At 40.5% G+C, this 22,975-nt stretch overlaps 1 protein-coding gene across 7 annotated transcripts in view; it reads right to left on the bottom strand.

Annotated features, from left to right (window-relative positions):
- The window catches only part of LOC129697048 (myelin transcription factor 1-like protein), a 415,381-nt gene that overhangs the window by 174,041 nt on the left and 218,365 nt on the right, over positions 1-22,975 (bottom strand). For 6 of the 7 annotated variants that reach the window (XM_055635252.1, XM_055635250.1, XM_055635249.1 and 3 more), the window contains exons 8-10: positions 20,955-21,089; positions 12,050-12,140; positions 10,556-10,663 (exon numbers count right to left, since the gene is read on the bottom strand). In XM_055635252.1, the coding sequence (XP_055491227.1) occupies positions 10,556-10,663; positions 12,050-12,140; positions 20,955-21,089 (334 nt within the window). The remainder of the gene's footprint in view (positions 1-10,555; positions 10,664-12,049; positions 12,141-20,954; positions 21,090-22,975) is intronic. The other variant, XM_055635254.1, reaches the window with a different exon arrangement.

Genomic DNA, 22,975 nt, shown 5'->3' on the forward strand with positions numbered 1-22,975 from the left:
ATGCGGCAAATTAAATCCTTATTTCTGCGAAGGAGAGTGTGAAAATGAGACGGTGCCGAGGTAGCAATGACAGCAGTGATCCACTGCCTTTGTTCACGGTAATGAGGGGATTTGAAAGGGAGCTAATTATCTCCACCTGATTTTGTTGACACTCAGAAAAGGTCAGTGTTAATGGGTTACACCTGCACAAGAGAATCCCGCTCGTACACGGTAACATCAGGCTTTGAGCACGCATGTGAGAGAAAGAGCGTGACAGAGGGAGAGAGAAAGAGAGGGGAAGGGAGAGAGGGAGTGGAGAAGGGGGACAGAGAAAGAGGGGGAAGGGAGAGGAGAGATAGGGAGAAAGAATTAGGGAGAGGGGAGGAGAGGGCAAGGGGGACAGAGGGGAGTAGAGGGGGAGAGGGGGCACAGGGGGAGTGGAAAGCAGGAAAGGGAGGTGGGGGTAAAAAGAGAAGGGTGAAAGGGGTAGTGGTGAAGGGAACTGAGGGGGAAAGATTGAGGGAGAGAGGAGGGGAGGGAAGCTAAGAGGGAGGCGAAGGGGAGGGAGGATGTAGAGAGACTGAAGGATGGAGCAGGAGAAGATGGAAGGAGGGCACGAAGGAGGGGAGAGGGAATGGAAGATAATGAGTGAGGAAGAGGGAGAGGAAAGGGGGTGAGTGAGGTTGAGTGAGGAGGAGGGAGAGGGGTGCAGGAAGGGGAGGAGATCGGTTGGAGGAGGGAGAAGGCTGACCAGGTGAAAAAGATGAAGGAAATGGGAGATGATGCACAAGAAAAGGAGAGAAAAGGGAGTCGAAAGAAATTAAACAGGAGAGACCACAGTGAGGAAAGTGGTAAAATGAAAAGGAAAAATGAAAGACCAAGATGAGACAGATAAAGACAAGAGGCAGTGAGAGAACTGAGGGACAAAAGTGGGAAATCAAAGAGGGCTGAGAGACAAGAGAGGGTAAGCTGAAGAGAAAGAGGGATGAGGATGAGAGAATGAATATAGAAAGTGAGAAATAATAAGAAAGACAAAATGAATGAGAACAATTTATACAAAGCAACACATTACCTTACCTGCCCCACCTCCCACTTCCCAAATCCCCATGCACACACAGATACAAATGAAGAAAAGCAAAAAGCGTGACACTTAAATTGAACACTGCTGGACTGCCCATGGAAAATGGACCATAAATTAGTCTTCCAAACAGATTTATGTTATCAGCTTCCTGCAATAGTATTCATTTTGGTTCTGGTTGGTGTGGGGAGTAAATGAAGCTTCCCCTATCCTTTGAGCTAAATTATGTTTTTAGACATTGAAAGAAGGAAATGCAGATACTTAACAACAGGGAATCGGGTCAAAATGCAAATCTGATTGTTTTAAAGAGAAAATTAATGGAAAATATAAAGGGATGGGAACATCACGATAGAGAATGGTGGGCAACGAGGAAGAGGGTCTCATGATCCAGGTTTAGAAGTTGGAGCTATTTGGGAGAATAGATGGAAGGGTATTGATTGAGGCATGCAGAGCTTACCATCATTATTTTTTTTTTTCCAATAAACTTGGGTTTTGATGGCCAAAGTTTAATAAAGATGGGAGGGAATTAGAAATAGGGCTCTCCTACCTCACCAACCATTGAAAGAGCGGGAATAGGTGCAGGGCCAATGGTGAGCTATTGACAGCAGATGAGAAGCCCAGGGCTGTAACCTGAAGCAAAAAGGGTAGAAGGAGGGAAACATGATGATGAAAAAGTCAATGGACAAAGAACACAAGACAAGCAAGAGACTGGAGCAGTAGAAGGGATGAAGAGAGGGGATAAGAATTGGTTGATTAAAAACCACTTTCACCACACCTACATTCAAACATAGACTGGAGCTGTTGTGGGGTTATGTCGACATGTTCTGCCCATCCTTTCCTATTTTACAAGGACAGGGTTGCTAAATTGATGGTGGCAGGAATAATACAGAAATAGTTATAGGAAAGCAGCCAAAGTGTAGAGTGAACGCGTGGAAAGATATTTCAAACTGAAAGAAAACAAGTACAAAAATACGAGCATGAAGGCAGCTGAGAGCAGAGAAAGGAGAGCTGCTGGGTGAACTCAGTGGGTCAGGTAGCATCTGTGGGCGGGAATGGACAGTCAGATATTTTCATTGGACATCCTCCATCTGCCTTGAAGGAGTAAAGGGGAGATAGCTAGCGTTAAGAATTAGAGTGGGGTGGGACAAGAGCTAGCAAGGCCAGATGCACGCGAGAGGGGGGTTGCTTGGCAGATAAGAGTCATATGGGGGTTGGGGGGGGGGGGGGGGGGGGGGGAGATGGGGGGATGGGGAAAAAGGGTGGAGGTAGTAACAGAAGCTGGGAGGCAATAGGTAGAGACACCAAATCCGAGAGTTTTTTTGCATTCTCTGTGTGGGCTCATTGAAATCCATCAGGTATTTTGATGTGGAGACCAAGATAGAAATGTTTGCCTTTGTTTGCTCCAAGCCATGCTTTGAAGTTTGCTTGATTCCATTTACAGAATTCTATTTCTATCGTGTCTTTGAAGAACGGTCTAGCAATCTTGAAAGAGCAAGGTTGCTGCTGTGCCAAGAGAGATGGGACAAGTTAAATGGGGCATAAAAGTCATGATAATCATAAGGGAACCTGCAGCTTTGCCGAGACCGAAAGGGTTGAAGGTCAATGAGGAGAGATAGGCGCCCACTGCCAGGGCCTCTTACCCTCTGAAACAAACATCAAGATGCCTTCCAAAAATATCTCGGAATTTGTCAACTTCTCCACACATTCTTGGGTAGAGAAAGTGAGCTCTCAGAACCAATCAACTCAGCAACTTCCTGTAAAAACAGGTGACCCTTTATTTTAGCTTGACCCGATTGATCATGTTTTTGGTAGCCGTTTGATCCATATAAACATTTTATTTGCTTAATTATTTAATTATTTTCCTTTAACTGCAATTTGTGCATATTTCTGAATGGATAAACCTGCAACATTCATTCTAAATTTTAATTACCTGTGCATCATTTTTGCAGTAACTAAAGGAATTCTTAGAATTTTGTTTTTCCAAGATCTTTCTCAAGGCCAAACAATAGGTAGCCAAGTCTGAAATGTAATTGTCCTTATTTCCTAATCTCCTGACTGTCTTCTTTATTAATTACAACGCTGAATATTATGAACAAGGGAATATTCTGGTATGTTTTGAGGCTCTGCTTATAGAGAGCAAATTAATAATAAAGATATCTCCAAACTATTTTCACCACTAATTTCCATCCGGCACTCAAATACACCTGGATCATTTCCGACACTTCCCTACCATTTCTTGACCTCACTTTCTTCATCATAGGTGATGGATTTCTGACCGACATCCACTATAAGCCTACTGGCTCCCATGGCTATTGGGTTACATCTTCTTCCCATCCTGCTTCCTGTAAGGACTCCATCCCCTACTCCCAATTCCTCCATCTATGCCGCATCTGCTCCTAGGATGAGGTATTCCACACCAGGGCACACCAGAGATGTCCTCATTCTTCAGGGAACGGGGGTTCCTCTCTCCTACCATAGATGAGGCTCTCACCAGGGTTTCTTTGATACCCCATGACACTGCTCTCTCTCCCGATCCCCCCCACTCGTAACAAGGGCAGAGTCCCCCTAGTCCTCACCTTCCACCCCACCAGCCATCACGTACAACAAATAATCCTCCGTCATTTTCGCCACCTCCAACGTGACCCCACCACTCGCCACATCTTCCCATCTCCTCCCCTGTCTGCTTTCCGCAGAGACCGCTCCCTACGTAACTCCCTGGCCAATTCGTACCTTCCCACCCAAACCACCCCCTCTTCGGGCACTTTCCCTTGCAACCGCAAGAAATGCTACACTTGTCGCTTTACCTCCCCCCTTGACTCCATTCAAGGACCCAAGCAGTCTTTCCAGGTGCGACAGAGGTTCACCTGCACCTCCTCCAACATCATCTATTGCATCCGCTGCTCTAGATGTCAGCTGATCTACATCAGTGAGACCAAGCGTAGGCTTGGCGATTGTTTCGCCGAACACCTCTGCTCAGTTCGCAATAACCAACCCAGATCTCCCGGTGGCTCAGCACTTCAACTCCCCATCCCATTCCGAATCCAACCTTTCTGTCCTGGGCCTCCTCCACGGCCAGAGTGAGAACCACCCACCCACCCCACCACCCTCACATCAGTATGAAGAAGGGTTTCGGCCCAAAACGTTGCTTATTTCCTTCACTCCATAGATGCTGCTGCACCCGCTGAGTTTCTCCAGCATTTTTGTCCACCTTCAATTTTCCAGCATCTTCAGTTCCTTCTTAAGCATCCAAACTTAATCTGATGTATTGGTCTCCCATGCCTGTCAACATTAAACTGAAATGTTTCCCTTTTCTCTCTCTTTAGCTGTGAGAATTATAACTTGGAGAACAAAAAGTCCCAGATTGAAAGAGTTCTTAAGATCGGGGAAATACTGAGGGACACTTGAGACTTTGACCTCCTCTGTAGAAAAAGGTCAGTATTGAAACTCTTTAGCCAAGTGTGATCCTTATTAAAATATCAGTTTGCAAATGCACTCCACTGTTCAAAGAGATATTTTCAGGCAGATTTTCCAATTGACGGACGGAGTTCAACCAGCACAAAAGTTGCAACAGCAGTTTGGAGAACAAGGCCAGGATCCCCTTTTGCCCTTAACCCAACTAAATGGAATGAGCACACAAACCAATCGAGAGGATCTCGACCCAAATTGTTGATTGTCCATTTGCCTCCACAGATGCTGCCTGACCTACTTAATTCCACCAGTAGCCTGCTTTTAGTGTTAAATACAATGAATGCTGCTTTCACTGGCACCTGACATACGTACAGCGGAAGAACTATTGCCACTTGAGATGTGCAAGAGCTCATTAAGGTATGAAAATTGGTGTATATTGGAATTCCTTTAAGGTGAAAGATATTATTTTCTTGCTGGTAATATACTCTGGGGTGATCAAGATATTATATAATGCACAAAGCTACAAATGCATATTTTGACCTTAAATAGGTTAAGTGATGCAAGATTTATTTAAACATGTTATTGGTAGCACTTATTATTTTTAATCTTCTATTTGGGAGATTAACTTTAAGTAAAGGGCCTGTCCCACTTGGCGATTTTTTCAGCTACTGCCGGCATCAAAAATCACCAGGTGGGACAGGCCCTTAAGTGCTACCAATGTTTTATAACTTGAGAATTCCTCTGAGAATTCCCCTCTTTCTCTAACTATACAGAGGAGTAGCACGAGCTTGAGAGCTTGAGAGTCTGGACCATTACGTTGATGACGCAAGTGTTTGGTCTCTCCAACCTTTAAATAGTCATGTCTTCACATCTAAGTGCAGATAATCAAATAGATCACCTTTGCTGGCTGCTTTTCATTGTGGATGCCATGATGTGGGCAGGGATATGGGCCAAATGCTGGCAGGACGTGTATCTGGGACATGTTGGCCGGTGTGGCAAGTGTTTCCACACTGTATCACTCTATGACTCTGTGTTCTCAAGTTTAATCCCATGTATGATGAACATAGTCAAGGATGATTATGGCTGTGTGTTTAAAAATATCCAAAGGTCTCCATTCCAACAATCCAAGCTTAGGATATACTGTAGAACATAAGGCCAGCTGATCAATCATAACCGGTGACGTGTGTGATGGTCTTTATACCATTATTTTAACCAATAGTCCCATTTGCCCACATTTGGTACATATCCCTCTAAACCTTTCCTATCCACGTACCTGTCCACATGCCTTTTAAATAGTGTCATTTAACAGTAAGGCTGTGAGATGCCAACAGGCAAAACTATACATAGAGAAAGAAAATGGGGCAAGAACGATGACAGGCAGAATAGCCAGTTCTCCAATACACAGAAAGAAAGCATAAATTTCCCAAAGCTAAATAATTCAATATTGAGTCAGGATGGCTCCAACATGCCCAAGTATTGTTCCTCAAGCTTGCATTTGACCTCATTGTAACAGGGCAGGAGGCAATTAACATTTAGGTCAAACGCGAGTGAAATGGTGAATTACAGTGGCAGGCAACCTGATGGTCAGGGTCACTCCTGCAGACTGAATGCATTTGCTCCGCAAACTACTATCCAGTTATAAAGACAGTCATACAGTGTGGAAACAGGCCCTTATACCTAAATTGCCCACATCGGCCAACATGTCTCATCTACACTAGTCCCACCTACCTGCGTTTGGCTTATATCCCTCTAAACCTGTCCTATTAGTGTACCTGTCCAAATGTTCTTTTAAACGTTGCGATACTGACTGCCTCAACTACCTCCTCCGGAAGCTCGTTCCATATACCAACTTTAAAAAAGTTACCCCTCAGGTTCCTATTAAATCTTTCCCCCTTCACCTTAAACCCATGTCCTCTGGTTCTTGATTTCCCTACTCAGGGCAAGAGACTCTGTATGTCTACCCGATCTATTCCAAACTTTGTGTTTGGTTTCTCCAAAGTAGAGGAGACAACGACATTTAAAGACGTGGTTTTGACGAAGTGATTCAGAATGAAATAGTTCCTTTTCAATAAAAAGATAGAATATATTGCATCATTCTAATTTCCACCCTGAATAAGATACATTTATTTGGACCCCATTGAGGAATTGGCTCATTAGTGAATGGGGTTGCTGAAGAAATACCATGCGCACAGAGAAGATAACACTTTTGGATGGGTGAGGATGGATAAACAAGGGGGGTGACCAGAATAATAATGAGCAAGAACAAAAGAAAGAGGCGTTAAGATGAATCACCTTTTTCAGTCAGGAGAGTGAGCCAGTGGAGGTGGGTGACACCATAAAAAAGTGTCACCTATCCCTACAGTAAGTGTGGTAGATGAGGAAGAAAGAAGTCACCTGAAGGAAAGTTACTTCAACAAGGTTTCACCTGCCAGAGAATGTCACCTGTCAGATACAAGTTTCAGGAAGTTTCACACAAGTGTTCCACAATGTGTAACTGAATGAATGTGTGGAGGCATTGGAAGGAGCTCTTTCCTCGATTTGCACATACAGCTTGATTGTGATGGTCAGTGAATGGAACCTGCGTGGGAGATGTGTGGGAAGGAGAAGACAGCGGGGAAGCAAATATATCAAATGATATCAAAACCTACCAGAGCATGACCATTTGGGGTGAGAAGTTGAGTGTCAGGAATTACCCGAGACAGGTTCTAGCCCGCAATAGTTTTGAAATTATGGTAGTTTTGAGACAGCCTAAAAACAGAACAATTGAGCCAAAATTGCTCCTGCAAAAGAAGTGTTTCAAAGATCATCACGTAATTTGACTTTTGACCAGAAATACCCAGTCAAATTTCTGAAATGATACAACTTGACCGACAACTATGCTATAGAAACAAAAATAAATGTTCACACCCATAACATTGAAAGAAACAGCACTAATTAAGTCCAAATTTCTCAGGCTTTGAAACTCCCATCTCTATTTGTTAATGGTAATCAAGGCATGCTAAGATTTACAGCCTCTTTATTTTTTAAGTGGCAGACATTCCCCAGTAAATTCTAATTTTAGCTGTGTAACCGTGGGGGAAATGAGAATCAAAAGCTGCCAATGCTGCATTGATTAATCTTTTCACAAAGTAACCAGATAAGTATCCGACTGGCAATGGGATTAGTGGCTTCAGAGACAGGAATAGACTGAAAGGTCATTTATGGCACCAAAGTGCTGACACTTTTCATTACTTACTTTGTCTGCCTGAAAGCTGAAATTATGATTTTTATCCAATCTGGATTTCCTGACCTAATTTGAAATCAGATTTTGCCTATTGCGAGCCAAAGTGAAATAGCTTATATAATAGAAACATAGAAGATAGGTGCAGGAGTAGGCCATTCGGCCCTTCGAGCCTGCACCGCCATTCAATATGATCATGGCTGATCATCCAACTCAGTATCCCGTACCTGCCTTCTCTCCATACCCCCCGATTCCTTTAGCCACAAGGGCCACATCTAACTCCCTCCTAAATATAACCAATGAACTGGCCTCAACTACCCTCTGTGGCAGAGAGTTCCACGGATTCACCACTCTGTGTGAAAAAAGTTGTTCTCATCTCTTGATAATGGCCTTGATACTTCATACAAATACATGTACAGTCTAAATTTAGAACATAGAATAGCAGAATACAAGAACAGGCCCTTCAGCTGACAATATCTATACCAAACATGATGACAAGGTCAACTCCTATTGCCTGCACACGATCCATATCCCTCCATTCCCTGCATATCAAATCACTTTTTCTCACAGAGAGTGGCGAGTCTGTGGAATTCTCTGCCTCAGAGGGGGGTGGAGGCAGGTTCTCTGGATACTTTCAAGAGAGCTAGATGGGGCTTTTAAAAATAGCGGAGTCAGGGGATATGGGGAGCAGGCAGGAATGGGGTACTGATTAGGGATGATCAGCCATGATCACATTGAATGGGATTAGTGGCTTCAGAGACAGGAATAGACTGAAAGGTCATTTATGGCACCAAAGTGCTGACACTTTTCATTACTTACTTTGTCTGCCTGAAAGCTGAAATTATGATTTTTATCCAATCTGGATTTCCTGACCTAATTTGAAATCAGATTTTGCCTATTGCGAGCCAAAGTGAAATGGCTCGAAGGGCCCAATGGCCTACTCCTGCACCTATTATCTATTGTCTACTGTCTATTGTGATATGCCTATCCAAGTGTCTCTTGAATGTCACTATCCCAACCACCACACTCAGCAGCACATTGTAGGCACTCACTAGCCTGAAAAAAACAAACTTGCCTCGTATATCTCCTTTGAATTTCTGACCTCCTGCTAACTTAGTGCAGTTTTCAACATCTTTACATATTGTTTTGTAGAACATATGTGAATGAACCCGACTGCACTGCCATGATCTGCAATTGGTACTGTTAAATAATCATGGACCCTTGGTATACAACATACAGGTTACATACAGCTCAGAGGATGGGTTTCACCAGCATTTTTGCACTCACTCCCTTATCTTCAGAAATACACTTCACTCTGCCTTGGGAAAGCAGTCAACATAATGACGGACCATTCACACCCCGGTCATTCCCTGTTTCTCCAATTGGACAGAAGATACAAAAGCTTGAAAGTAGAGACCACCAATTTAAAGAATAGCTTCTTCCCTGCTGTAATCAGACAACTGAACAACCCTCTCATAAACTAAGGGTGTAGTCGTGATCTCCCAACTTATCGCATTGTGGCCCTTGCACCATTATAATATAATGTTCTAACACTATATTCTGCACTCTTTTTTTTTCTCCTCTTTGCGATGCCTGTTATACTGGCCTGCAGCTTCATCGTGCTCATGTGCAGTATGATTTGATAGTGCACGTGGCAATCATAAACCAATACCAATTCCACAACCCTATGAGATCTGGTTCTTTCTTTGCCTGAACTGACCACTGCTAGTCCTGGTCATTCTGCTACTGTGTCCTGTGTTTGAGGTTGGATCATGTTTCCCAAGGTCCTCATGCTCTTATTGAAAACTTTCCAATTCAATTATTAAAACAATCCTTCTCAGTAAAGCCGATGTGCTTTAAAAAAAGAACAGGATGGATTGATATTATTGAAAAGGTGGCACAGCCCACATGGTGAAGGACCAGCAAGAAGGCAGCAACTGGACACAGGAGGCAGAGAGTGGAGCAGCAATACATACAGAATGTGTGTTTCTAAAGATGTCCGAGTATATTAGTCTCTGCTTGTACATGATTAAAATAATCTATGCATAACCAAATACCAATATCTGAAGCTCTCAGGTGGACCATAAATCTGATCCTCCCCACAACAAAAGTTATCCACCACTGCCAAAGACTCTTCTTACAACTGTAGCCATCAATATCAATGGAAATTTAACCAAGATAGCTGAGTACCACTAGTCTGTATTGAAAAGTGAGTTTAATAAAATAAAATTGTGTTTCATTAGTTGTTCTTTTCCTTTCTTTTGTTGGAACTACATATTTGAAAGCTGCTGATGACAATTACATTATTTAATTTATGACAAGTTAAAATCATCTTGATTTTTAGCATCCATTAATATAGCTATAAAGTTTAAAACCGTAAGAAAAACCTGTAAGCAATAATCTAAAAGGCATAGATGATTGAAAGATCTGAGAATATTCCAAATATGATTCACACAAGGAGCAAAACTCCCATTGCTGTGTGCAGTGACATCACAAATGTGTTTCTGAAACTGTTCTTCATTCCAATTTTAGAGAAATCAGAAACACCTTTATTTAAGCAAGTCTGCATTGTATGTTCTAGACCCTTTTACAATAGATCTCTGAATATTTATCAGCATGTTTCTCTGATACAAATAAGGTAGACGCCGATTGTGAATTAGTTCAGCTTTGGAGAAGGGCAAAAATGGTACTGTGCATTTCATACAAGATAATTTTCTGAAAAAATTAGAGAAATCTCATGGCAATAAAAATTAATACAAATAATTCACTTTGGACTGATGCAGAGCTTTGTTACATAGTACTATATTGTATGAAGAAAAGTATAAATTAGCTGAAAGTAGTTATCAGAAGTTAATATACTTCTTCCCTACCTTAATACACGATCTGAACCCTGGTTTGATTTTGTTGCCTCACTGCTATGATGCTTTTCTTGAGCTTTGGCCAACTTCTCTGCAGCAGCAATGGGACATCCAGAGAGACTGCGGGAACAGAAACAATGAATCAGTAGGAAAGGCAGCTCAAAGTCAAATGTACAGCATATGGCTAATTGCATCTGAGCAGTTGCAAATTTCAGAGAAGTAATTAAACAGTACAGTTTTGTCAACATATCAAGACCTTAGCGCAGAAAATAAAAGTATTACATTTTTTCAAAAAATCATGCAGGCTCATTTCTGATTACTGCATGCAACAATGCATTTTTTTTTGCTTAGTTATTGCAAGATAATTCATTGGTTTTTTTTCAATGTACAATAAAGATTTTGTTCATCATGATGTTCTTATGTTTTGTGAAACATCAGCCTGATAACATTACTTTGAATATCATCCATTACTTGAAGTAAAGCTTTTTAGAAAATGTCAGGCTATGTTAGGAACCATTTGATTTAGAAAGAAAGTGAGGTGAAAGATAAAGTGAATGGAAAGAACTGATAAAGTCAAGTTAGGAGTGATGCTTATCATGCACTAACTACACAGATGGATGAAAAGAAAATTCTAGATGGAAAATGCATTTCTATTATAAAGTTCTATGTTACGACTAGCTATTAATTGTGCTGCAGAATACAATGTTTCCTACTGCAGCGTTTGTGTGGGAGCAGCAAGGTGGGTTGGAGGTTGAAGGAGCTGGTGGGGGAGGGGTGGGGGGGGGGGGGGGTGGTAGCAGGGCTTAAATTGGAAAAGGAGCACATACTTTATTTTGGATGTGGTTAACTTGGAGTCAGTCAAGGATATTTGAGAATGAGGAATACTTCAGCATTCTGAAGTATTATTTAATTATTTCTGGAATCCAACAGTGTACGTGACTAACAGGTATTTAAGCAACTGGTGTTAATTCTTGAACAGCACATATTGTATGTGATCCGTGGAAAAAGTTATCGGGTTGGCCTTCCTCATTCCGATCCAGTGCCATTAAAACAGTCTAGGTGAGTGATCATACAAGTCAGTCAAAATTACAGGCTGTTCGAAAATGCTCCAATAAAATACCTCTCTGGTGAACAGATTTTTGCTCCAATGCTTCTTCCTCCCACACAAATGCACTGATAGGGTAATCTGCCTGTACTCCATTCTGTGAACTGGTACAGAGCCTACTCTACCCATTTTCAGTACTGATCTCAAAGGTGGAAGAGGACATATGGATCTATGGAATAATATTTAAGTTGGCAAAAGATTAGTTTGGGATTCCTGCAAACATTTTTTAATGCCCTGCACTAAGAAGTCAGGGTTTCTATTCTTTTATGAGTTGATGACAGGTCCAGCTAATGATGTGATGGGGCAGGATATGACAGATACCCATTTTATTAATCTACAGATCTAACTTTTCCATGACTTTTGTTCTGCTGTTACTAAAGTAAAGTGAAATCCTTGCTTACCTTCTATGAGAATTCCTGTTGCTATTTACATGGCCTCGCCCAGTGCAGCCGTGTGTAGGACACTTAAGCACATTTTCATGCATGGCAAGAACTTGACAGAAAAAAGATTGGAAGCTATTAGTAAAGAATGATCATAGAAGAAAAACACAGGCAAGAGAGGAAATAAGTTTAGACTCCTAACCCAATTTGTTTAAATTTGCCTTTATCAGACAGAAGATCACATTTCGGTTTCCAATAGATATTTATTTACTATAAAATAACAGCATCAGGCTGAAACAAGCCAAAAGATAGAAGAGATCCTTTTCATTATGAAAGATGCTGTTCCTAATTGTTAGCTCTTTATGAAACGCTTTTTTCTCAAAGGTGCCACAACATACCTACAATAAAACAAAATGTATTATTTTGGAAGTGCAAATTGTTGAAATTAGTTGAAATATAATCGGTGACTGCGACTCTAATATAATTATAAAGTGGAATCATACTGAAACAAATTCTGATCAATATCATACGACACAACACGTTAGAACTTTATTTATCGCAGGAGGGAAATTTATTCCCCAGGTAACTATTAGTGAATACCTTGAGGACATTTCATGTCAAATGTTCGAGCATTATCATGCTACTTGGGTAAACCCAAGTTTTCAAGAAAGAACATCAAAAGCAAAACCATTACATGTACTTTAAAGATGTTGATCTCACCACTTTAACTTTCATTATATTTAAGATGCGCCTCAACTGGGCACTTAGATCTATTTCAGGGGAAGTAAAGCACTTCATAATTAAACAAAAATTAATTGAGCATAAGAAAAATTGACAACTGATAAACAGATAAATACTAATAGTTCATAGGCTGCACAGAACATGGTAAATGGTTTGTAATTGAACACAGGTAGGAAGTAATTTTAGCATGGGCCCTGACCCTGCAACATAAGTCCTTTAACAAAGGGAGCACAAGGGAATGTTTTTAAATTTCATGCACTGATCTTTTGCAAATATTACGAAATTGTGGGAAATTCATGAGGAAATTGTACCCCTTTGTTCTTTTTTTTTGCTTTTCTATGATGATGATTGTAGCTGATACAGTTCAGCGAGCACAGATCACTCACTTTGCCATTCTTTACAAATAAACCTTGATACCAACTTTTGGCACACCTTTTGTGGCCATCTACTGTCAATGATTTGGCAAACACCTGGCACCTTCCTGGTTTGTACGGCTCAGCTTGATGATCAGTAAATATACAGATGACCCCGGCATAGTGGCTGTTTGGGTTACAAAAATTCGCCTCTACAGAATTCTCAAATCACAACCCCAAAAACTTGAGACAAGGAGTTTATGTGAAGCGAACTACTGTCAATAATTCAACACAAAATAATTTTAACTTGCATTTGTTGAGGCATGTACAAATGATGTGGCTTTATGTTATAGACAATTACGCGCACATTAACACGAGGGTCGTCTTTACTATCGCAAAAACATTATTTGTTTTTCTCATCATTTGTGCCTTCTACCAGAATTTCAATTTCATTACAGTTGCTTCACCCATGAAGAAGTTAGATGCACGAGGTAATTCCTAATATCCATGTTAAATGCAGAAAAGTGAATCACTCACAACCGGTCTGTATCATGTGCGTACAAACTTTTGTCTGTTACCCACATTATCACACATTCATAATGTTCAAAATTCATAATTCACAGCTGAGTTATGATGTGCTAATGCACGGTGTATTTAAAACATTCTTACAAGTTCTCAAACTCTTAAATTAAAAAGTACTAACAATTAAATACATGTGTAAATATGAATTGGTCTTTGAATACACATTTTCTAAAACCTGGGATTGCATGAAGACCCAGGATTATAGATTGAACGTGCCAAGCTAATTGGACTACTCATAGTATATTTTTGTAGTGCACTATTATTGTGATCACTCTTACTCACATCCAGAAGTTGTTTGTTACCTTGCATGTTCATAAAGCACAACCCGCTAACCTAATAGCCCTCACCTAGAATATATGTCTACAGTCTGTGTTTGTATATCCCTGGTCTGGGTGTGGAGGACAAAATCCAAAATTTCAGTCGGGTAGTTTGATCAAAGACAGTTCCTATGGAAACACAATGAAGTGGCCCCACTCTAAAAGTCCTTGGCAGTGAGCCAAGCCCTGCCTCAGCTTGTGGGCAATAATTGTGCAATAAAGATGCATACGCCAGGCTGTTGTTGATAGACTACAGCTCTGCATTCATCACCATCATCCCCTTTAACCTGGTTACTAAGCTCACGGAACTGGGTCTCTGCACATCCCTTTGCAATTGGATCCTCGATATCCTCATTACATTTAAAATACATAGAGACAGGTACATGGATAGGAAAGGTTGAGAGGAATATGAGCCAAATGGGAGCAACTTAGGTTGATGCCTTGGTTGGCATAGGCAAGTTGGGCTGAAAGGCCTCTTTTCATGCAGTATAACTCCACAACTCTATGACATAAATAGCTGAAAAATATCAAAGCAAAGAAAAATAATTTAAAGAAGCAACTTGCCTTCTCCTTTGCCTCTCAATCCTAAGACATTGCATTGGACACAAAAGATGAATCCCAGGCGCAATGTTGAGGAATCCCAGCAAGTTTGGGCTCCATGTGGAGTCTACCGGTAGAGTAAACTGACACACATGGCCTTTTGAATCTGCCCCACGGAAATTTGGGACTTGCTGCCGTTGATATAGCTGATTGCTGGTGCTTCCGTTCAGAACTGTGAGCAGTAGTCAGTGAGCTTCAGCCCATTATCCTTGAGATTAACCAAAGAAACACTAATAGAACGGAGAATGGATAATTAATTATTCAAGATCCCTTTCCCCTGCCAGTTGTTTGACCTCATTGTCCCTCAAAAAGAAGTTTGCTGTTTTGATAAACCAGTGTCCCCGAATTCTGAATTTATAATGCCATTTAATAAAATAAAAATAGCACTCCATTCCTGTTAAATATGTGGGAAAGATAGCAAAAGAAGAATTAATTTGCCTCCAGGGATAAGAGGTACTGGAAACTATTTTGGGAAACAATTAAATGGATAGAAAGAATTCCATTGGCATGTTAATCAAAGCTGGGTAGATCCACAGTCAGGTAAAAAATGTAGATCCTTTTTCTCGATGCCAGTGTCAGCAGTATAACATGTGCTACGAATCAAATGTTAAGATGAGTTTGCTTAAATAAGTCACCAACAATGGAAGGTGGAAGATGAGGCTATAGTGTTTACTTTAGTTTAGAGATATAGCACAGAAACAGGAACTTCGGCCCACCGGATCCGCGCCAACCAGCGATCCCCGCACATTAACACTAGAGACAATTTTTACATTCACCAAGCCAATTAACCTACAAACATGTACGTCTTTGGAGTGAGGCAACTCAAAAGATTAACCGAATGTGTATGTAAATGAAGATAATGACAGTAATCTAATATCCAGTTATTGCACAAGACTTCAATACTGGACTAACTCACCTGCAACATTAATACACTGCAACACTGAACTGCCAGCCAGTTCTCGAATTCCACCCATTGCAGTGCCTAGTGAATGGGTAGGGCTCAAGTATTTATTCTTGACATCATGATAAAGAATTAGCTGATGCTCAATAGTGCTTAACTATTAGCCAAACCAAAAGCAATGATTTTGTGACTTCAATGCACAATGAATATTGTGGATATTAACCCCAAATTGAACATGTGATCTGATATGAAAATATCAAAACTGTCCCAAAATGAAATTGAAATTATTTCCAAAATAATTATAAATCTCTTATTGGCTTTGTCTTAACTCCACATGGTCCAAACTAATCCTGTGTCATCACTATGTGCATTAAATACACAAAAGCAAGTGATTTGCCCACGACAGTAAATAAGTTACGAGATACCTGCTCTGTACCAAATGACTTTGAGCTTGTATAAGAATATGTAAACCCTGAACTCCTTAGGAAAAGACTCAAAGCACTCTTGCAATGAGCCACAGAATTTGGGAAAGCATCTGTTGGTGATAACACAGAACAAAGTTTCAGACAAATTCTTAGATGAGATGAGTTTTAAGACTCATGGATACAGGAAAAATTGAACTAGATGTGACAGCATTTGGTGGTTTCAATGGATACGCATTGTAATTGATCACTAACAACATGCAGTGCCCAAAATGAGCAAACGGAAAATGAAGATGATTAAAGAGGCAACAGGGAACATGCCAATGAGGGACAAACGCATCATAAGATGCATAGCAATGACATTAGAACGGAGCAATTCAGAGTCTTAACAAAGCACCACCTCCTAGTGCTCCCCAGAGATACCCTAGGAAATTTGCTAAACAGGTGATTTAATATGCAAAGAAGAATTTTATTTAAATTATTATCAGTCTTAGAGATGCACCTTTCAACAGGCTCTCACAAGGGTTAACAACTTCCATTAAATCTGCAAAAGTAGTCCAGTGAACATAGTGATGAACTATATATTTAGGCTTCAAGTCTACTGAATAATTGAACTTTCCCTAACCCTGAATATCACCTAACATCTGTTAAATGTTTATTTCGATGAATGGCCGAGGTAGCATTAATGTTTGGACCGGATACTTCCATTCATGCTGAAGCCAAATCATTTGTGGGACAGGTAGATGGACAACACAACCCAACATCCCTAATTGCAATGAAGTACTTGAGAATAATAAATAAAGGGAAAAATAGGAATAGATGCAAATCAATGGAATAAATCTGGTTAAAATGATTAGCGATAGGGTAAAATTCAATCAGCACGAACTCCATATTGAATGACTACAACTCTATCTCAGTAACTACGATCTATTATGGACTTTATTTTGGTTGCAATATGAAAAGTTCCGTTTTGTGCTATTATAGTCTGACTAAGTATTACTGATTATTAATTTATAGTATTATTGACCATCAGGCTATTAAACTTGGCTCGGACAAAACTCTGATCATTAATAACCCATTATCTGTTATTTGCACTTTATCAGTGTATTTATTCATGTGTTTATATTTATATAATGGTTTATGGACACACTGATCTGTTTTGTAGTAAATGTCTACTATGTTCTGGGTGCTGAAGCAAAGCACAAATTTCATTGTCCTATCAGGGACACATGACAATAAACCCACTTGAACTTGAACTTGAACTATTGTGTATTTTATTTGTTCATTAATTGCTTCAGTAGAAAGCATAGTTTCATTTTTCTCAATTTCTGAAATGATTGCAAGTAATTTCTCAATTCTATCATCTATTTCCATTTATAATAAAACACAAATAAGCAACTTTTTCTAATATATCTTCACTGTTCTTATTATGAAGCAGGAGCACTTGTATTCTTGCTCAATCTTGCTCCAATTTTAAATAACCGTGTGGCCTGGGTTGTGCCAACGCCAGCTGTGGGAGGCCTGTCTTGTTGGTCCACAGCATCCTGGAATGGAGAAATAATGCTCTGCTCAGTGTCAAGGCTTCATATTAAAGTGATGTGGCCGGACCAGACATTATCCAACAAAGTCCTGTCCTTGCTTCTACCAACTGTTACAATTAATCAATGTTTCTAGTGAAAGAATTAAAAGCTTTTATTTTTAATACTAGTAAATTCAACTAAAAGACAAGATTTGATTCATAGTAAAATATTTTATTCACAATAAACCTCACAAACAGTTAAAAAATAAACTTTCCTTTCTTCCTCTTGGCTATTTTCAATCATAACCGCAAGCAATGAGCTAACAAATACTGTGCCAGTTTAAACCTGGCACAGTATCCGAGTTACTCCAGCATTTTGAGTCGAGCTACAGGATCTGAAAGCCGATTCCTATGTAAATTCCGTGACCTGCCCAGAAGCGGAGTGTATTGAAACACAGTGCCTGTGCTATTGAAGAGTAAAGGGCCTGTCCCACTTGGGCGTCATTAGCACGTCATTTACGTGGCATCATTTTCGCATCACGACGCACAATGTGCGCATTGTGACGTGCACGTGATGCTTGCATGGTGCACATTACTCTCACACATGGTGCGTGGTGACATAGGCAGTGACGAACGGGTGCGCGCGGCGCCCCAGGATTTTGAGATGTACAAAATCTTCGCATGCCATCTGCGTGACGTGCAATTGACGCCCAAGTGGGACAGGCCCTTAAAGTATTCCAGACTTCTGCATCAGACTATACATGAGCAGAAGTTCCAGACTTGCCAGCCACTCTGTTCAAAATAAACATCAAAATCTGGGCTTATACTTTTAAGTGAGCTGTTATTTTTCTGTCTTTTCTGATTTGGAATAGTCAAGGCTTTCCCCTTTTGCATCTTAAATTTCGACAAAGAACAGATAGGATTGAATGCCTCATATCTTCACCAGTTGGCTCTTGCAACTACTTTTTAATTGGAGTGTTCATTAAGTTGATACAAGCCACTCTAATTTATTTCTATGTCCAATTTTGTTCAACCAGGGGTTGCAAAGTGGGTCTGGATGTACTGGGATACAGTTATGCACTCAAAACAATTGTATTTTCTATTAACTTAACCCTGAATCAAATATGTAGTTTGCCCATTTCCACAGCTGAAGTTGAAAACTATTTGAAGTTGATAAAAAAATCAACACATGGTGAGACAAAGGGCAAGTGTCAGTGTGTTGGTCAGCATAGATCATGTGACACCTGGGATCAACACAGTTTCACGCTCGACCAGCATACGAATCACTATTTGATGAATAATGCTCCAATGGAAAAATAGGAAAAGAGAAAACTATGTGTCATAGAGTCATGCATTGGGGAAACAGGGCCTTCGGCTCAACTTGCTCACACTGACATCAAGCCCCATCTAAACAAGTCCCACCTGCCTGCTTTTGGCCCACATCCCTCTAAACCTACCCTGTCCACGTACCATGCGGTAGTTTAGAAAGCTGAAAGAGTGGTAGGGGCAGGACAAAGCCTGGCAAGTGATAGGTGGATACAGGGGAGTTTTTTTTTTAATTGGCCAGGGATGAAAATACAGTGTTAGATAAGGACATAAGAATAGAAGTGGTCCACATTGTGAAGCCGTTGGAAGGAACATGAGAGGAAGGAGACAAATGGGAAGAGGATGGGGTGGAAGGGGAAATTACCCTCCCCAGGTACCTTTCCCTGAAATTGCAGGAGATGCAGCACATGTCCCTACACCTCCTCCATCACATCTATCCAGGGACCCCAGTAGACCTTCCACATGAGAGAGAGGTTCATGTGCGCCTCTTCTAACCTAATCTAACATTTGAAAACCTTCAAAACCTTTGCGTCATTTGGTGTTCCCGATGTGGTATTCTTTACATCAACGAGACCAAGCATAGATTATGTAGCCGTTTCACCAAACATGCACTCAATCTGCCAAGGCCTGCTGGATTCCACAGTTGCTTACCCTGTTCATTTCCCTTCCCAATCTCATACTGATCTTTCTGCCCTGGACCGCCTCCTTTGCCAGAGTGATGCCATGCACAATCGGGAGGAACATCCCCTCATATTCTGCGTGGTTAGCTTTCAATCTAATGGTTTGAACATTGAAATCTCCAATTTTAGTTAACTCACCTGCAAACAACCCCCCCCCCCCCCCCCCCCCCCCCCCCCTTCTTCTCTATGCCTCTTCGATCCACATCCATTTATCCCCTCCCCCCTCTGCCCCTTCCAATTGCTTCACAATGCAACCCCTCAACCCCATTCTCCTGCCTTCGATCCATAACCCCCTGACACCTGTACTAATCAAAAATCAGTCAATCTCTGCCTTAAAAATATCCACTGACTCGGCCTCCACAGCTGTCTGTAGCAATGAATTCCGCAGATTTACCACCCACTGACTAAAGAAATTATCATCTCCTTTCTAAAGGTACATCCTTTCATTCTGAGGCTATAGCCTCTGGTCCTAGACTCACCCACCAGTGGAAACATCCTCTCCACATTCATTCTATCCAGGCGTTTCACTATTCAGTAAGTTTTGCCATGTACTTCACTGTGGAAAAAACAATGTCAATCCACAGATCTGTTATGGATGAAAGGCAGTGGAGAGAACGAGTGAACATAAGCTTCAGTGGTGGGCACAAGCCTGGTCCAGCCTCATTCATACTGTGAAGAAATTCTCAACTTCTCATGGCAAAAATATCACCAAGAAATCTTTCCTCACTATTTTTGGATTGGTCAGTTACTCCATGAACTTCTTGAAAATTTCCAATTGCAGTTACACCACTTGACAAAACACTGATTGATAAAGTTAGGAGGTAGCAAATACGCAACAGTCTGTTTTACAAGTTGTCTAATTCTGCTCTCCACTGACTTCAATGGAAAGGAAAATTGGACAAGGCATACCAGAGATTAGTGATTCACCATTGCCATTTTACACCCCCAAAATTGAAAACATCATTCTTCAAAGCAGATTGCCTTATGTATAGTGTGTTAATAATGCAACATGCGCACATTATACATTTACTGATGTATCCTTCCATAAATCATTTTTGTTTAAGATACTTTAGCACTGCAACAAGCTTGATATTCATCTGTGTCATTTCCTTCAGTTGTTTACATATCTATTGATTACAAGAGAGAAGTTGTATAAAGTGAAACTGGAATTGCCAGCAGTGCAGAATTGTTCAGAACTTGGCTGACACTATGGCAGCTTGGCTGACACTATGACAGATTTTGTTACCCATGTAAGTCAATTGGAATGAATATAAAATAGTATGTCGATTAACTGACATGAATCATCATTTGCGTTCCACCTCTCCCTCCCTCCATTCCCCTCCCCCCATGGTACACCTTGGTGATGTGTCGGTATTGCACCAAAACTGATAGAAAATACATTCCGTCGAGAGATATGGCAAGCTGCATATTTTAGGTAATTACAAGTACGTTTACCTTTGCGATTTGAACTTGCTGTTCACTTACTTTCTGGAGGAACCCTGTCTTTGTGTGGACAGCCTGACAGACTACGATGGTGAGGATAAAGGCCTGTGACGTGTCCAGTTCCATCACATCCTGGCGTGGGGCACTTGCTTTCTTTCTTTTCATGCCGCGATGAATCTATCCAAATGAGAGAAGGTGTTTTACAAAAAAAATTACAACATAGTTACAGAGCTCGACTAAAATGTGTATCCCATCATACGGAGAGTGCAACTTATTAGATTAGCATGTTAATGAATGAGAAGGTCACGATGTTACTCTCTTGTTGCCATCCTAATCACAACGAGAGGTGTGATCAATTTCTATGCCAATTTCCCCTTTAGATATTTGCCAATCATTGGCCTAGTATATGACTTTAAATCATGTATGACAAGCTGAAATTTCACTAACTTCTGGCCAAACCAAAGCTGAATATAGTTGGCCTTGTTACAATGCAGCTAATGAACCGAGAGCTTCCATTTGGTGGTCATGGCTATGTGATCAATGAAGGTATGCAGGGAATTGGGTGCAGAGGGAAGTACTCCTTTGAAGATGGGCAGATGGGAGATTGGCAATCCTGTTTCTGTGCCAGTAAAGCTTGTAGCGATATGCTTAATGACCATTGTTTAAGTTACCTCATGCCAGAGAGCAATGGTATAGGTTTAAAATGAATCCATAGAACTTCTGAAATGAATCCTGATAACTTCTGAAATCACTTTGTTTCAGGCGTTTCAGGTGGAACTGGAATCATTCTACACAATTTCTGTAAGGAGATCAAGTCAAAATTCTATTTAAGTGTTTGGATAAAAATATGAATTAATAAAAAACATTTGCAGAACCATGGCTTAAATGCCTTGAATGTAGAAGGTTGGGACGCTCGAATCAGAGGTTATAAAGTAAAGCAAGGAAACAACTTTTATTTATATAGACCTCCAAAGAAATATAGCACCCCACAGTTCTTCACAGGATAACTATGAAACAAAATCTGGCCGTAATACATATGCTTATGAGGGTAGATCTTAACTAAATTTTAATGGCTACCTGAGAGGGTGAGATTGGATACTCAAGAGGAGAATGTAATTGCTTTACTTACATCTATCCACACTAAAGAGGATAGAAATGCTTTATAGATAACAAAGTGGAAATAAGACACAATAAAGATGAAGAACTTCATGTCAATCAAGAAACATTTCTAGATAACATAATGTATCTAAATATCAATGGTTGGCTGTCTGGATTTTAGAATGGCCTCAGTGTATTGAAAAATATCAAATGTAACATTGGTATTCAAGAAACCCGAGTACCCAGGAGAAACCCATGGAATCACAGAAGACATGCAGACTTTACACAGATAACATCCAAGGTTATGATCGAACCCTGGGTCTCAGAGTGATCGAAACATAGAAACATAGAAATTAGGTGCAGGAGTAGGCCATTTGGCCCTTCGAGCCTGCACCGCCATTCAATATGATCATGGCTGATCATCCAACTCAGTATCCCGTACCTGCCTTAGTCGTGCTTATACAAAAATCACAGGATATTAACAAGCAATCGTTAATTGTTGGTGAATAACCTTGTTGTTAAAAGGCTAATGTAACATTGGAAGTGTTGTACACAGTTATTCCTATGCAGAGGATTGGTTTCCTTATCTCAAGAAGGATATGCCTACCTTGGATGTAGTGTAACAAATTATTGCGATAAGAGGGCTGTCGATGAAGTAAGCTTGAGTAGAATGTATTTAGGATTGGGGTAATGAGGAACTTTCACATGAAAGGTGATGAATCCTAGGAATTTTTGAAACAGAGGAAAATCGACATTTAATTGTTGAACCTACTAAAAGATCAATAGATTTTTGGACAATGAGAAAAGATTGAGGTTGAGTGAAATTAAGTTGAAGAAGATCAGTAATGATTTTGTGAAATGTGGGCTTCTTATTCCACTTCACATGTTCTGATGGTGAAAGATTAAAATTGAAGCTGTGCACATGGCCAAAATTACAGGACAGAAGAAGACTACAGGACTGATTG

This window comes from Leucoraja erinacea, chromosome 5, assembly GCF_028641065.1.
Source record: "Leucoraja erinacea ecotype New England chromosome 5, Leri_hhj_1, whole genome shotgun sequence".
In the NCBI taxonomy this organism is placed as follows: Eukaryota; Metazoa; Chordata; class Chondrichthyes; order Rajiformes; family Rajidae; genus Leucoraja; species Leucoraja erinaceus.